Here is a 15,777-nt window from a genome sequence, read left to right on the forward strand (position 1 = left end):
CACGCGCGGCAGCCGCCCCGCCCCCTCTGCGGCGACGTCACCGCCAGAGGCCCCGCCCCGGCGGGAGGTGCCGTCCGGGTCCCGGCGCCGCCGCGCCCTCGCCGCGGGAGGGGACGGGTGGCCGCGCCTTGTGTCACTGCGGCAGCGTGCCGGGAAACGCGCTTTTAATACGCACGGAAATACACGCCGTGACGCAAACCCTGCCAGTCCGACAGATGACGTTTCAGATCCGACAGTGAAAAGTACATGGTTAATATACGTCATTGTGTCAAGCAGTAATGTGACAACTCCTGAGGACTGCTGGCCGCCCTTCACAGGCAAGGAAGTCACCGTCCTGCGGCAGGGACAGGTAGGTGCTCATCTATAACCCTTGTCTCCAGCCTGGGACAGCTCTAAAAACAAGGCAAAAAAGCATAAAGAGCGAGCTCATATATAGCTGGATTTTTCTCATCCTACGCGTCCATCGTTCTTCTCCTTACCTATGAGGAATACGTAAAAGCGGCTCTGAAGCTGTTGGTGTGATCTCTTTTGTGCGTTCCTCCCAGCCCTTGGTAGGTCTGTACAGCCTGGACCTGTCTCTGGTTACGTGAATCTCGACCTCAGCGTGAAACAAACAAAAAAAATGGGTCTTTTGCATTGATCACAGAACGCGTTACATACACTCATCAGGTCTTCATCATATATATAGGTGCATGTGAATAGGCTAGCCAGAAAGAGACTTTTTCCTCCACTCTCACAGGAAATGGCAGAAACATGAAATCAGTAAGGGGGGCAACAACCGCGTCCTCTCATTAAATTTTAGTAATTTAAAAGGTTAAACTTCTAAGAACCCAGACAATGGTCCCACAACTCTTCTGGAAGCCAGCCTACTTATTTAACTAATGGTAGAAAGCTATTTACAAAATAAAACATCACCCATATTGCAGCTCATTTGTATGAGCTACAGGCTTTACGCAGAATAAATATTGCTGGGAGATAAATAAATTCTCTCTTGTCTTTTTTTTTTTTTTTAAAAACACAAGAACAACTATGCCTGCTGCATTTTTGTGTCCTGATAATAAGGATTACTTATTTTTTTCCCTGTATCAACCATTTAGGTAAGTAAAAATAATTGCTTTTTACTCAATGAGGAAAAAGGTTGTTTAACCAACCAAGCTACACACGCCTCAGATTAAAACAAAAAAAATGGTAAGTCACCTTCTCTCTTAACTTGGCCAATCTTTTTCCTTTTTCTCGTTTCTCTACTTCTGCAGCTTGTTTTTGTAGAATCCTTTGCTCCAGTTTACGTAGATCCTGAAATATGTAACACAAGGAAAAGCAAAACTTTTATTTGGAAATAAAACAAATTGTCTGAAAATACATATGCAGCCTCTTCACAGTTAATTAACTTTATAAGGCTCTATGACAAAATATTTACAGTAGGTAGCTACTTGCTATGGCTTGTCCTGCACAAACAAATTATAGTTACACAGTTTGGGGGGGGGGGGGGGGGGGGGAAGTATTGTCATTTTATCAATTAATATCTGTTTATGAAAATGTACTCTAGTGTGAATGCTGACAATAATATCAGTTCTCCAGTAATCAGATTTACATTGATACGGGACTAACTCGACTTTACAGCTGCTGAAACCTGCAGAATATTTAAACATCTCTTTCTATTTCACATCTGCATACAACAATCAGGTGGTCTTAACGTTTTCTATAGCATAGAGAGCAACGCAGCCCAAGCTGTTTTTCCCAAACATTTTCACATTGAAGTAAATAAAACCACTTCTATATGTAGAAAGAAATATGGGCTTGAATAATCCTACAGAACTTGATATTGAGGAAAAGGAACATCTTTGTCTAAAATAAAGTTTCATACTGTTTCTTGTATGTAACAGATGCTGTTATTCATAGTGAATCAAAAATCACTTTAAATGAATGAAACTTTGATTTTAAAAAGTGTTTAACAGATTATATTGTAGGAGGAACTAGGCAAATTTAAAACAACATGCATAAATGGAGATGTAATTACGTACACCCTCTTGAAACTTAGTAATTTCTTCTGCAGCAATTCTCTTCCTTTCCTCCTTTTCAGCTTCCTCTCTCTTCTCCTTTTCAAGCTTTTCAAGTTCCTCCTTTTCTTTCTTCTGCAACGTATACCTTTCCAACACTAACTTCATGTGGCATTGGTGCTGGTGTTCTTTTTGTTGCTTTTTCTCCTTCTTGTCTTCTAGTTGTAATTCTGCTGCTCGTTCCATTGCAAATGCTGTTGCTTTCTGTTTCTTCCATGCTTCAATTGCTGCTTGTTGTCTTTTTCTTTCTTCTGCTTTTTGCTTTGGACCGTCTTCACGCTGTAGCCATTCTTCCTTAAGCATTTTTTCTGACCTCTCTTTCTCCTTTAAGTTTCCTTCTTTTTCTTTCCACTTCTTAATTGACTGCAAGAGAACAGTAGGAAAAAAAAAATAAGGTTTTCATGAAAATTTTACACATTCCCATTGATTCGGTCTGATGAAAACATATGCTCCAAGGATACAAACTGTAGACAGGAATTAAAAGTCTACAAAAGGCAAAACTGAAGGCAAAGAAGCCCCTATGTCTGCTTTCTCACTTTTTTTTTTTTTCCCCGTTTTATGAATCACACAGGCAGGTTTAATACATGCCTGCTAAAATTATTTAAGTTATGGTATTCATATTAACTTTGGGTAGTTATGAATGTTGGTGTAATATGCTTTTTTAATGCAAACGTATTTCAGATCTTAATTTGAAGAAAAAATCAACAATTCCACCTACTATTTTATAATTCAGTTTTTATGTCAGCATATCTTTTATTACTCAGATGGATAGTTCTTGAAGGAATCATAATCCTCTATGTCAGCATGGCGTAGGTATATTGCCTATACAGTGGGATAGACATTCTTGTGGACAGATGTAACAAGAACTGCAATTTCAGATAGGATCACTTACTGCTCTGGGATTGGCATCTAACTTCCTGGATGACTACTGTCAAAAGCATTTATAAGATACTTGGACAATACACAGCCCACTTCAGTGTGTTGTTAGGTCTATAGTTACTGGTAATTCTTTAAGACAAATATTTTTGGCAAGTTGCGGATGCTGAAGACTTCAGTTATATGATCAACTATAACAGAAATCCACCTAGCACTACCACCAGAGAGGCAAATACAAAAATAAGAAATGCGTGCATTTTAAAAGTAAGTACTTTTTCTTAAAGCTACAAAAGCCCTAGAGGGGTTATTTTACCTCTTTCTTTCTTTTGTGTAAAATTAGAAATTCTTGATACCATTTGTCATGCTGTTCAATATCTTCTCTTGTTCTTCCACAGAGATACTCAAGGGCTTCATCCACATAAGATAGCCTTCCTTTGTGTTTTGTCCTTACTTTCAGAAAATTTTGGTGATCATAGTCATCCCAGCCTCCTTGCCGCCCTCCTGTTTGCTGAAGAAATCTTTCAAACTCTACTACTTCTTCAGGTAGATGATTTTCCAGTGTTTTATCAACTGAGACCCTGGCTGATAGTAATTTAGAAACTACTTCTGTTGTTGAGCTGCCTAACGCCCACAGTTCCACTTTTCTTTCAAAGACATTGAGCTCATTAATGGCAGTTTTTTCCTCCTTCAAAAGCTGTTCATAGCTGAAAAGAAAACATACACTGAAATGTAAGAAAAAAAATAATCCAGTATTCATTGTTCATTCACCAAAAATGAATTTTGGAATTGTTCAATGCCACACAAAAGCTATTCTTCAAAGATTAAGAACTGAAACGGTAACACAGATGACAGCACAGTTATAATGATCCCCTAATAAAGCACTACACAATCAGAGTTAAGTTACCCTTTTAGTGAAAGCACACGTTTATGGCACTCAAACAACTAACTCAATCCCCTCCTGACACCAGTAGAGAGAAAGGCAAAAAAACCCAAGCCTGGCCACTTAAAAAACAACAGTAACAACAAAAACCCCACAATTTAATGTCTTGTGCAGCTCTTCTCTGAAAAGCCTTTTCATAGGCAAATCGTTGTTACATTGGATCACTGAAATAGCTATATAAGCAGCCTCTCTAAAAGGCTGTTTCTCAAGATTTTAACCTTGATAGCTTGAGTTTTTATTTACATACCACAGGAATCACTAGCAAAAGAGTAAATCAAAAGAACAGTTTACTTGATTAATGCAAAGTTTTCATTGTGTCCTATGAAAGCACTTTTTCTTCTAGCTGAAGCATGTATAAACATACATTTGCCTCTGTTCTTCTTTAAAAGCATTGATTGCATTTTCAACTTCTTCCATCGTTTCCTTGAGCTTGTCAACAACTAAAAAAGAAAAGCAGAAAAGAGCATATCACTTAAGAAGTCTTCAGTATTTACCAGTAATTCAGCACTATCCAGAAATGTAGACACTGGCAGAGACTTCTGGGACACTTTTATTTCAGTGTACAAAAAAGCATGCATTTCCATCTCAAACAGCCTTAAAAGACGGACTCTCATTTATTCAGAAGGTGTAATTTCACAGTTATTTAGCTAACTGGATGCAAATCCCAGTATAAATGTTTATTTGCATTAAACAAGTCTCGTTCTGAGTAACTTTCAACTGATTCACAGAATAAGACAGCCTTATCCTAAAGAGTTCCCACTTCTGTTTTTTATAACAATGCAATTAGTGACTTAAGAAGCACACTCAAATCTTTGGTTTACACAAGGCTGTAGCAATCCTGCTTAACCTACAGGTCACTACTTTTACAGAGCTGATGGACATCAAAGTAAGACTTTACCCTGTACCATCAGCATGCTGTAGTCCTGGTGTAGAGAAAGAGGGTAGACAGCTGTCTAGAGAAGATCTGTTTTGCAATGGTAGAAAAAAGTTTTAGAATCTGTTTTAAACCAGTACAACATCTCTATGGACACATATTGAACACATAGTTTAACTAACCCGGATTTAAAAAGTAATAAATTAGTACAGTTATATAATCTATAACTCTTAGTTCAGCTTTCATGCCTTGTTAGTTCTTGGGATCTTTGCTGACAGCTTAAGAAGATAATGCATTTTTTAATAGAATAGACACTGAATAAATGAAATTAGATGGATCTTACCTATCATCAGAAAGCCCTCAGCTAGTACAAGGGCTTCAACTTGAGTGCCACATAAGGTAGTAGAGAATCACAAGAGAATGGTTCTTTCAGTGCTTATTTCCCAAAAGTTTCAAAACATCCACACTGAACAAGTTGTTTCAACTTTTTCCACAGAATATTCCAATTCAAGCCATGTGGATGGCTAGAAATGAGTTCCCTGTAGACCCTACTCTGTGACCTTCTTACCAGATGAAAGGGAACTATAGCTAAATGGCACCAGAATACTAGCTTTATTTTACATAAGGCAAAGGCTTATGTAAAGGCTTATATAGAAAATACCTGGCTTTCAACAGCCCGAAGAAACAAATACACACCACTTCTAAGACAGAGTAAGTTTCTCTGTTTGCACACAGAACTGCACGATCTTTCACCATTTCCTACATTTCTGCATTCTTCCCTTCCCAGATTCCTGGAAAAGCAGACAGACGGGAGAAGGAGTATCCCAAGTCCACTGGAAAATCACAAGCTCAACTATGCAAGAAACCTGTCTACAGAGGAAAATGTTTTTAAATCTGTCATCACAACTTACATTCTGGTGTAGGCTTCACATCTTTTAGTTGTTGCTGAAGTCTCTTCACATTATTTTGTATTTTTGATAGCTGCTGCAGGATTTTAGCTTCTGTTAAACACAGTAAGGTACTGATAGTTACAACAGTTTCTTTTTGCATTAGATTCAATACAAGAACAAGAGCAACGAAGTGTCCAAAATAAACTGGGGATTTCATCTAAGCAGGGACACAAATTCTGTTCGATCATAAGAAACTGCTATACTAAGCATTTTAACATAACTGTTAACTGCATGTAGCTGACTGCATGGGCCATGTATCTCCCCACACAGCATCAACAGATTATAAAATTAGTAGCTGCTATTTCTAAAAGGGTCAACAGGATAGTCATATCTAGCTTAAATCAGGTTTTGTTTTTTGTTTTTTTTCCCAAACCTTTTATCTGGAACTGTAGTTTGGAGAATATTGCCTATGCAGATGACACCTCCTCTAGAATTTTGGGGGATACTCTGGCGTAGGCCTCAAAACACTCAGCAGTGAAGAGAAAACAAACTTGGAAAGCGTATGTGAATGTACTACTTCAATGAGATTTATTTACTTGCTGTGTTAACTAAAGTAGAATCAATGTTTTCGTCTTCTCCAAGCATGCGTGCACTTATGTGCTTTGTTACCACTGGCCTCCTCATGAGTCCATAAATACAATACTGATGAGGATGAAGTTCGGGATACATCTTAGGTAGTAAGGAGCTGTATCTTCTATCCTAAGAGATTTGGTTTATGGAAGAGATAACAGAATCCAAGACCTAAACGTAACAAAATGCAGCTAAGACATGACCCTACTAGTTGCTGCTGAGACCACAGAAAGTGTAAAAGCATATACATCATGCTGAAAGACTTGAACATAGTAAATGGGAAGTTTGAGGGTTCTAGTACATACCCTAAAAGATCCTACTCTAACACTCCTTCACATCTCACATGTAGTGCCTTACACCTCTCATCTTTGTCCTCTTTATTAATCTCACAACACTATCTCCATCCATATTTCCATGCTCCCTTCTTAGACCTGGAAAATTTTCTGAACTTTTTAGCTTAGTCATTCCTTGGAAATATTTACAATTCTTAAGGATTGCAGGACATAAAGCATATGATAAGTTTCCTTAATTAGAAGACACACATTAAGACACATAAAAATTTGTAAGGTAAGTGTATTTTTAGTTGTCTCTACGTGTCCTCTCCCTTCTTCAACTTACTTTGTTTTGATCTTCTATATCAGAAGGCATAGCATGATTTATTTGATTACTTTTGAAAGAATCTAGGTACTGTGACCAGAGAGTTGCTTTTTTCCTGAAGCATTTAATTAGTCCATAAGTGGAACAGATATTGTAGGACAGACTGTGTACTGTCTCACAGTATTATTTAGACTGTGAATATTTATTATCCAAGAATTTGAAAAATGCAAACACAGAGCTGTTTAGAAGTGTATTTAAAGGCAGCAATCAGCGAGTGAAAACGGTTGTTGTTGTAAGTATGTATGTGTTGTACCTTAGCTAAACTACATTAGATTCTGCAATACACACACAAAATTGATTCCAAGTTTCTAAAACAGTAACTTTCCACTGAAGTTGTTCTGGGTGGTTTCTGCTACATTCAGGATTAAAAGGAAACAGTTAATAACACAGAAGACCCAAAATGTTTATGCTTCTGAATTTTGCAAGTGAATTGTGGAAGTCTTTATAAGCAGTACATGTGGGGAAATACCATACTTTTACCAGCATCTACCTTCCACCTGAACTAATCTCTCTGTATTACTGATTATTAAACCATTTAAACAAACAACAGTAGAGTAAAAAAAAAAAAGGCAAACAAAAAACCCAAATAAAACCCCACTTACTTTCATTTTTCCTGCTGACAGTCATGCCATGTTCTAGTTCCTCTAGTATGCTGTATTCTGCCCTGAAATTACTCTTCCTATTGTAGAGATGTCCATTTTTGTCTTTTTCTATATTTGCAAGCCTGGAAAAAAAGGTTGCCACACTGAGTAAGACATGAGTACTCGGCAAAGCCCCAATATTCTCCAAGGTTAGTATCCAGCTGAGGCTGTGTCAACAGGACTGTCTTAGATTTCAAATCACTGGTTTGTTCCTACAGCTGTTTTCAAGGAAAGTCTTTCTGCAGTTACAAGACTACACCCCACAGTAACCCAAGAACTTAAACAAGAGAAAGAAGTTAACAAGGAAATTACCTTGCTGACAGGCAGTGGTTCACATACTGGAATGACCCAAAATTTTATCTGTATCAGGGAGCCTTACGAGAATTTTCATTGGAAAGTGTGGGGACAGAGAGAGGCTGTATTAATGCAGTTGCACATATAGATGGAGCCCCAGCACAGACAGAACAAGAACATTCCCTCAGCCTTAACACTAGCAATAGCACTACTGCAACTGAAGATCCAAATTCAAGTTCATCTGCATTTAAAGCTGCTACCTTACTTACTGATTATGCTTTATGAATAGTACAGAGGGCTATAGGTGAATTTTGCTTTCTTACTAAAGACAGAAGCTTTAGAGTACAGCTCAGAGTGGGATGTGCTTTGCCTTACTACAACCAGGCAGTATATTAAGAGTTTGACCTACAGAACAGCATATGAAAACGGACTGCAGATACTGCAGTCGTGAGCATGTCTGTGAAGTTTGGTGCCACCACGTTAGAGATCAGAACAGGAGGACACTGCACTGGTGCCACACAGTACAGAGATATCTGGTAGGATTCCCAGCATTAAGCAACACTACCAACAGCCCAAGAAACTCTCGGTAGCAGCTTGGTTTTTCAGCAGGCTATTGCTGCTATATGGTTCAAACCCCTATACGGTGTAGTTTATGGTTCACAGTTTAAATGCTTTGCTGTCCACTGGAATTCACAGACCAGACCGAAGTACCAAATCTCCCCACACAGTGCACTAAAAGCCTTCAGAGCACAACAACTACAGAAGCACAATGTGCCATAGTTAAATGGCATGCCTTGTTTGAAGCTACTTGGAAATGTCTACGTTACCCAGCAGTCAATTTTTGAGCCATAACCCAGGATCCATAATAACTAAGGAGAGGCTGATTCAGTCAGACAGTGTAAAACACTGCTGTGAGATTTAAGTGTCACTGTTCAAGGCTTCACAACTACAAACCTCTCCTTCAGCCGCGTGGCTACGTCAGCTCTTCCTCATAAAGCTCATCCATTCAGGAAGAAACCTCCCTGTTCTTTCAGCTGCCAGCATAGTTGTTACAGCACTTACTCAAGATGTGGGGAAACAGATTTAAATCACTTCTGTGCCTGAGCTGTCTTGAACCCCCGTTTTCCAAAGCAGTGGCCTAGGTAGTCTAGGTGAAGTGCTTTCAATCTTCTCCGAGGAAGCTGTTGTAACGCTGCTGCAATTACCTGTTCGTTGGTACTTCTTAAGGGCCTTAGGCCCTTAGAAGGGTAAGCACAGCTGAGTAGGAAAACTGAAAACCCAGTTATGCCACACACACTTTCTTTTTAGTGCATCTAGTGCAGCAATAGCTTACTAAAGAAGATGCGCAACCAAAGTCAAAATGGTATTTAAAACAACAGAACAATTTGGAGCACATGAGCCTATCCTGAACTACTGTAACAACCACAATAATCTGCCTGAGATCCTGAAAAGGAAATCCTAGCCTCAAGGTTTCATTACCATAAATTCTTACCTTGAACCTTGAGTTATGTTACCTCCAGAACAGCATGAAAATATACTTATGATGAAGTGTTTAACTTACTGAGCTTTTAGCTTTTCTGCAGTTCTTATGAATTCAACTTTCTTAGCTTGTTCAGCTTTCATCTTCCGGTTCTGAAATTGTCGACCAGCACTGGCAGTACTGGAACGGCTGTCATTCTGTACATAACAAAATCAAGTATTATTCAAAAACAGTATTTTTTAAATGCTCATTGGTTATTTTTAAGCAGAGCACACCACAGTGCAGACTAACAGCATTACTTCAGCTTTATACTGGTGCAATTCAACCAGTTTTAAGTCACAGAGGTATAAAACCAGAGTGACGGCAGGCTGATGACTGTATACAATAATGCATTCCTCAACGGAAAAATGGAAAGACTGCAGCATCAGCTTGCTCTGACAGAGGCTGCTCACCACGCTGCAAAACGAAATCAAGGCAACTGGCTTGCCTCTCATGGCAGCCCGTCTCTTGACGAGTCAGACTAACTGCATACCTGACTATAAACATGTAATCTACGCTAGGCACATCACCCCCCTTTCATCTTGTTCAAGAAAAGCACTAGCCTCACTTCTGAAGGGCTTAACAGCCAACTCTTAATCACAGCATCCTTAACACAACCACTGCTAGGAATGCAGGTTATGAAACCGCCTGTTCAGGTTATGAAGCTACCACGTACAGGCCAGCCCAGCAAACCCGCACTGCTCCCTCCAGCTTTCTTTATAACATTTAGCCCTACACCTTGTACGGGGCTGGAACTCCTCAGCGGCCGCCTCCCGGCGGGCCCGCGGAGAGGGGCTCCCCCCGGAGAGGGGCTCCCCCCGGCCGGCGGGGGAAGGCCGGCGGGCTGGGGGCCGCGGCGGCGAGGCCTTTACCTGTTGCCGCCCGGCGGCCGCCGCAGCGACAGCCATTGCCAGAGCAGCCATGTTGCCTGCGGCCCCGGCGGCCGCCCCGCCCCGCCTCCCGAAATCCTGGGATTTCGACAGAAAGAAGGCGGGCTTTCTGCGCAGAGGGTCTGCCCCGTGGTCTCTGAGCCGAAGGGGGTGTGTGTGAGACGTGCCGCCCGCTCGGAGGGGGAAGGCGCCGTCCAGAGCGCCCGCGGAAGGCTGCGGGCGCGCGGGCGCTCGAGGTGGTGAGCGTTCGGAGAAGACAGCGGCCTCGAAAGGCCGCAAACTATTCCCCGGTGCTGTTTGAGCCCCCTGAGTTGTCTTGAAGAGCTGGGGCCGCAGGCTGGGCATCGCAAGCTGGTGCCCCGTCAGAGCGACGTGCTGAAGAGGCGGTGGGCAGCGCTGTGGGCTGTTTCGGAGTCCGCTATAGGGAGATCCATCAAATACATGGCAGCAAGTGGTGCTTGCTGCAGGGCAGCTCTGTGTCCCGCTCTTCTCTCGGTGTCTGGTGTCAACTGGGAAGAGCCATGTATGGTTGTAATTTGACTATGACTGATTAACCATCTTGCATATATGATTTAACACTTTCCCCCCTCTTTCTCAGCTGATGGAGCGCACTTGTTACTGGCTCCGGTTTCATTTATGTTGGGATTTGAGGTTTTGTATTGATTGCTTCCTTCAGGAAGACCAGAATACATCCTCCGTGTCCTGACAGAAAATCAGAGAGTTTCACATTATTCAGTACATTTTGGGGTCTCTCAAGATCTTGTTTTTCACTCACATGTACCAGTCAAACTTTTAATGAGCTGCCAATTAACATTTCTGCAGAATAGAAATCATCTATTCATGCAGTGGCTTTGCTAGATAAAGACATGTTACGAACTGGTGTTTTCCCAGCTGCAGAACACAAAAGCGTTCACAGATGCTAACCAAATGGCCTAAGCTGAAGACGTTTTATTGCCTAATTGATGTTTCTAAGAGCACTTCCCTGATACATTTTTCCTCTTTATATTTTATGACTGTGCTTACATTTGATTTCTTTGTATTTGCTGAATAGGAATTAACAAGTAAAGGAGAACATTTCAAAACCTGAAAATAGTCATCAGCATAAATTAAGGAGAATTGTTCTCACAGATTGCTACCTGAAATGTCTTGTAAAAGTATTCTCTCCCCAGCAGTGTTTCAAAGTATTCTTTGTCTTATCCTTCACTATTGGATGTAAGAGAAAAGTGTGTCATCTAGAACATGTTCGTATTTGCTTTCCTTTGCTGACTGTCAGTCCTTCCAAGGTTTTTGTTATTAGGATCAGCAAACAGGTAACTGGTCAGGGATTGCTCCACAGCAAGCACCTGTTTTCAGCAAGCATTTTAACAAGGTGGCTCTGGTCATAGTGTAATTCAGATACTGTTCAGTAGTTCACTAATAATTTCTGTGTGGTCAGTCTCTATTATTGTTTGCCACACACTTTACTTGTGAGTTACTCAGAATCCTGAGCACTTTACAAAGATGCCGTGGAAACCACGTGCAGAGGTATTTCAGGTATCTGAGCAGAGCTAGGCTTGGCTAGTTCTGGCGCTAAGCACTGGGGGCAGCCAGGCATCAAGTTGTGATGCTGGTATAAAGATGAACCCTGGCTTTCCACTGGGCCAGGGCGTTACTTCATTCCCTCTATGGAGCAGGACTCATCTAAGCCAGGATATATGCCTGTGGTGGGTTGGCCTTGGCTGGCCACCAGCTGCTCACCAAGTTGGTCTATCACTCCCCTCCTCAGCAGGACAGGTGGGGAGAGAATAAGATGAAAAACTCATGGGTTGAGAGTTTAATAAATAAAAGCAAGGCCCATGCTCGGAAGTGAAGGAAAGCAAAAAGATTTATTCTCTACTTTTCAGCAACAGGTGATGCCCAGCCACTTCCTAGGAAGTAGGGCCCCAGTACATGTAGCAGTCGCTTTAGAAGACAAACAACTTACTAATGAATGCCCCCCCCTCCCCCATTTGTCTTAGCTGTTATTGCTGAGCACAACATCATATGATATGGAATACCCCTTTGGTCAGTTTGGGTCATCTGTCCCAGCTATGTCTCCTCCCAATCTCTTGCCCACCCCCAGCCCACTGGCCTTTGGGGAGGTGTTGGAGAGACAGCCCTGATGCTCTGTGATCACTGATCAGCAATAGCCCGAACACTGGGTGGTGGGCTATTCATACCACACTGAGTGGTATGAACACCATTCTAGCTACAAACACAAAGCACAGCTGTATGCGGACTGCAGTGGGGAGTGTTAACTGCATCCCAGCCAGACCAAATAGAATGCCACAACTCTTGGCTGGCATCTGCGTACTTTTTGTAAACAGGTAATCTAGATCCAGAAGAAGCAAGCTAGATAATTACGTTAACTTAACTACATCCTGACCTCTCCCACACTCTCTCAGCTTAGTTTGGTATTCGAAGTTAGCAAATCCCTGACAAAGTGTGTGTTTTGCTACATAAAAGCTTTCAAGATTTTGCGCAAAAGTAAAGCATGGAAGTATACTGAGAAAAAATAAAGCTGTTAAAATTCAAAGTAACTGGGTATACATAGAATAATAAAGCCCAAATAACAGGAAAAAAACCTATTAACCTGGAAGGTGCAATGCCAACAATCAGAGTTGATCACAGCCCCTTATCTTTATGGAAGAGGCATTATCTGTCACAGTATTGGTTCAGCAGTATCTCCCATTTTCCTGAAATCCTTCAAGCCAAATAGAGAAAATGGACTGCACAGTAACATTATATTCCCATCCCTGAGATCCCTGAGGAAATCACCTGTCTTACCACGAGGCATAAGCATCCACTCACTGGATGTGGATCCCCATAAGAAAGACTTCCCTATATTAATGTTTCTCTCCAGGTGAACTCAGAGTGGTTTTTTTTTTATTGGTGCCTTATCTCTGGATCCTCAAGAAGGATGCCTTAGGGCAGTTGTAAAGTGTCAAGCAGAGAAGACAGCCGGTGTTAGAGAAGCAAATTGGAAGTAGTTTAAAAGAGAAAGACTGCATTAAGGATCAGAATAAATCAATGCCTTCAACCCTATAGGTACAACTATCCACTTGTGAAGGCATTCATAAAATTGTCTGGGTATCCTAGACTATGAAAGCACCCAGTTGCTGCTAAACAACATGGGCTTTCCTTGTATTTTAATTTCTGAAAACAGTGTCTCCACTCTAGTCTAGCCTCAGACTCCCAAGTTAGAATTCAAACAACTCAGGGCATCAGCCAGAATGTGGAAAAAAATGTAAGCAGGTGCAAAAGAAAAGCTATTACAGGTACATGGATGATATGTGCTTATTCTGGGGCGCTGTAATAATGCACTCTGTGGTGGGATAAGCAGAGTAGGGAGGGGCACCTGATAGGTACACCAGCAGTAAGTGAGTAGTGCAGATGCAAACAGGGATGGTACGGTTCTGCACTGTGAAGGCAGGCTGCTTTCATCTCGTTAGTTTTTGTCCACCAGGTGTCATCTGAGAAGCACCTGATAGTTACTAAAGGCATAGCTTTTGTATTTTTTCTTTCCAGAAAACAACAGCAAGCTTTTACTGTCTATAGGTAACATAGCCTGCACGTAGCCCTTTGGCTGTCTCTACCCCTCTTTACAGGATGGTCTGATCTGTCCCCATACTGGTGCTATGAGCACCCCTTCATTTGATGAGGACAGAGAGTGGTCATCACATCACGTCTCCCTGTGAGACCTGATGTGGAGTGCTATCAGACCTGACAGCCTGGACACACAAAGGTTTGTTGCTATGCAGCCGCAGCTCTCTGTCAGTGTCGGTGTCCCCCAGTACCTTGTCCTGCCAGTGCCTAGCTTGCCCCAGAAGTTGAGGAGCTCCAGACTAGACAGTGGCAGTATAGAAGATCTCTTTCCTGTTCCCCAGATGAGTGCCTATTCCACTCGCCCTAACTCATTTTTGCATAAATCTGTGTTTTAGGTAGGAGGGACTTTGCATGGTGGCATGATGGCAAGGAACGGTAGCTTGGCTTTCACATTTTGTTCTGTGTAGAAGGCATCTCCAAAGAAACTAAAAGCACAAGATATAGAAAGAGGCCTGGAGTCAGTAGCTTAGTTTCAGTAAGTGTTTGTAGGAGAATGTAGATGCTAGATGGTAGGAAAAAAAAAAAAAGTTCTATTCAAAATATCTGCAGAAATATCTGCTCATCTAAACTACCGTTTCCTTTCATTTTCTTTCTGTAAAACACAGTCTATTTATTTCAAGAAAATAAACCTGTATTTGAACCCTGATTGAAATCTAGATTTCACACTAAAAATGAAGTGGAAGACCAAAAGGGAAATGAAAAACCTGAAAAAATCCACGTTACAAATCCAAGGGTCCCAAATGAACAGGAACACACCATTTTAGTGTTCTTCACTCTCTCCTGATTTATAACTGTGTAAATGACAACTGATTCTGATCTCTTAATAATTTGTCCTATTCCTTCTTTTTTTCCTCCAATTCTTTCCTTTCTTTTCCCATTCTCTAGAATTTCCTCATGTATTTTCACATCATCTCCCCTTCTTGCCTCTTCTGTAATTCTCTCCTTCTTCATCTCCCTTTCCTGTTATAAAAGGAAAAAAAAAAGTTTCCCAAACTGTACTTGAAACAAACACAAAGAGATAGCAGGCATGCCAGTAAAACACAAACGTTTCCTAAGGTGTTACTTAAGCCTCAGAGGTTTTCTTAAAATCGTTCTGAACGTGATGAAGGTGTTAGTCCTAAGTTCAAGTCTTCCAAAATACCTTCCTTCTTAGATCTGGCAAGCAGGGGACAGAAATGTGCTCTGGCAAAATTACAGAAAGTTTGAGGCTTGGCCAAATGTCAACACAGCAAAAAGTTGGATGCTCTCACTGGTACACGTTTGTATATTCAATCAACAACCTTAGCAGCTGCTTGTGTTTGAAACTGGCACACTGAATAGGTCACACTACTGACAGCATCAGTTATGCTGGGGCTTCAAGACATTACTCAGCAGCTGTCTCTGCTACTTCTCTTTCATCGTGAGTTTTTAATTTATCAGCTCCTATGCTACTTTTCTGTAACTGCTTATTAATGCAGTCAAGTGTGATAAACTTTCTTATGCCTTCCCTTTCACTCGCCTTTTCTGTGGCTTCTGCGAAAAACTGGCTGACTGCTTCGGGCTGTCAGGAGCTTTTCTTCCTTCTGTCACGTAAAGGCCAAGAGTCTACTAACTTAAGCCACTCTCAGCAGCACTCTGAAAACCTCAAATAAGTCAGAGGCAGATAAATCAGATTGCATTACCAACATAATGAAGGTTCTCTAGGGAAGTGTGCCCTGGAGAAAAGCGAGGGTTTCCTAGGTGCATGAGGAAAATGGCTGGGTGGCAAAGCTGACCTGTACTAGGAGCAAGTGCAACGATATTTGTGCACGAAAGCAAAACTGTCATACACAAATAAAGAGAATCACTTGGTCTGTCACAATTGCATGGCCTAGCATTGCTGCAGCTGGAAGTGTTTAAAAGTTTT

The 15,777-nt window shown here is 41.3% G+C and overlaps 1 protein-coding gene across 1 annotated transcript; it reads right to left on the bottom strand.

Annotated features, from left to right (window-relative positions):
- Window positions 1–346: 346 nt before the first annotated feature.
- Window positions 347–10,301, bottom strand: CCDC112 (coiled-coil domain containing 112). Its single transcript, XM_059833668.1, has 10 exons — window positions 10,251–10,301; window positions 9,421–9,536; window positions 7,527–7,648; window positions 5,659–5,748; window positions 4,238–4,313; window positions 3,247–3,637; window positions 2,022–2,420; window positions 1,198–1,293; window positions 480–598; window positions 347–392 (listed from the first exon to the last, which is right to left on the bottom strand). Exons 1-10 carry the CDS (start codon window positions 10,299–10,301, stop codon window positions 362–364), a joined length of 1,491 nt encoding a protein of 496 aa, XP_059689651.1. The 3' UTR covers window positions 347–361.
- Between the last annotated feature and the right edge of the window lie 5,476 nt (window positions 10,302–15,777).

The sequence above is a fragment of the Gavia stellata genome, chromosome Z, assembly GCF_030936135.1.
Source record: "Gavia stellata isolate bGavSte3 chromosome Z, bGavSte3.hap2, whole genome shotgun sequence".
NCBI classification, from domain to species: domain Eukaryota; kingdom Metazoa; phylum Chordata; class Aves; order Gaviiformes; family Gaviidae; genus Gavia; species Gavia stellata.

Excerpts from the sequence above, each read along its gene's own strand:
- CCDC112 (XM_059833668.1), bottom strand. The coding sequence starts at position 10,301 with ATGGCTGCTCTGGCAATGGCTGTCGCTGCGGCGGCCGCCGGGCGGCAA. Across the intron at positions 2,421-3,246 it reads TACACAAAAGAAAGAAAGAG|TCAATTAAGAAGTGGAAAGA; the intron begins GTAAAATAACCC and ends GTTCTCTTGCAG. Across the intron at positions 599-1,197 it reads TGGCCAAGTTAAGAGAGAAG|GTCGAGATTCACGTAACCAG; the intron begins GTGACTTACCAT and ends TTTCACGCTGAG.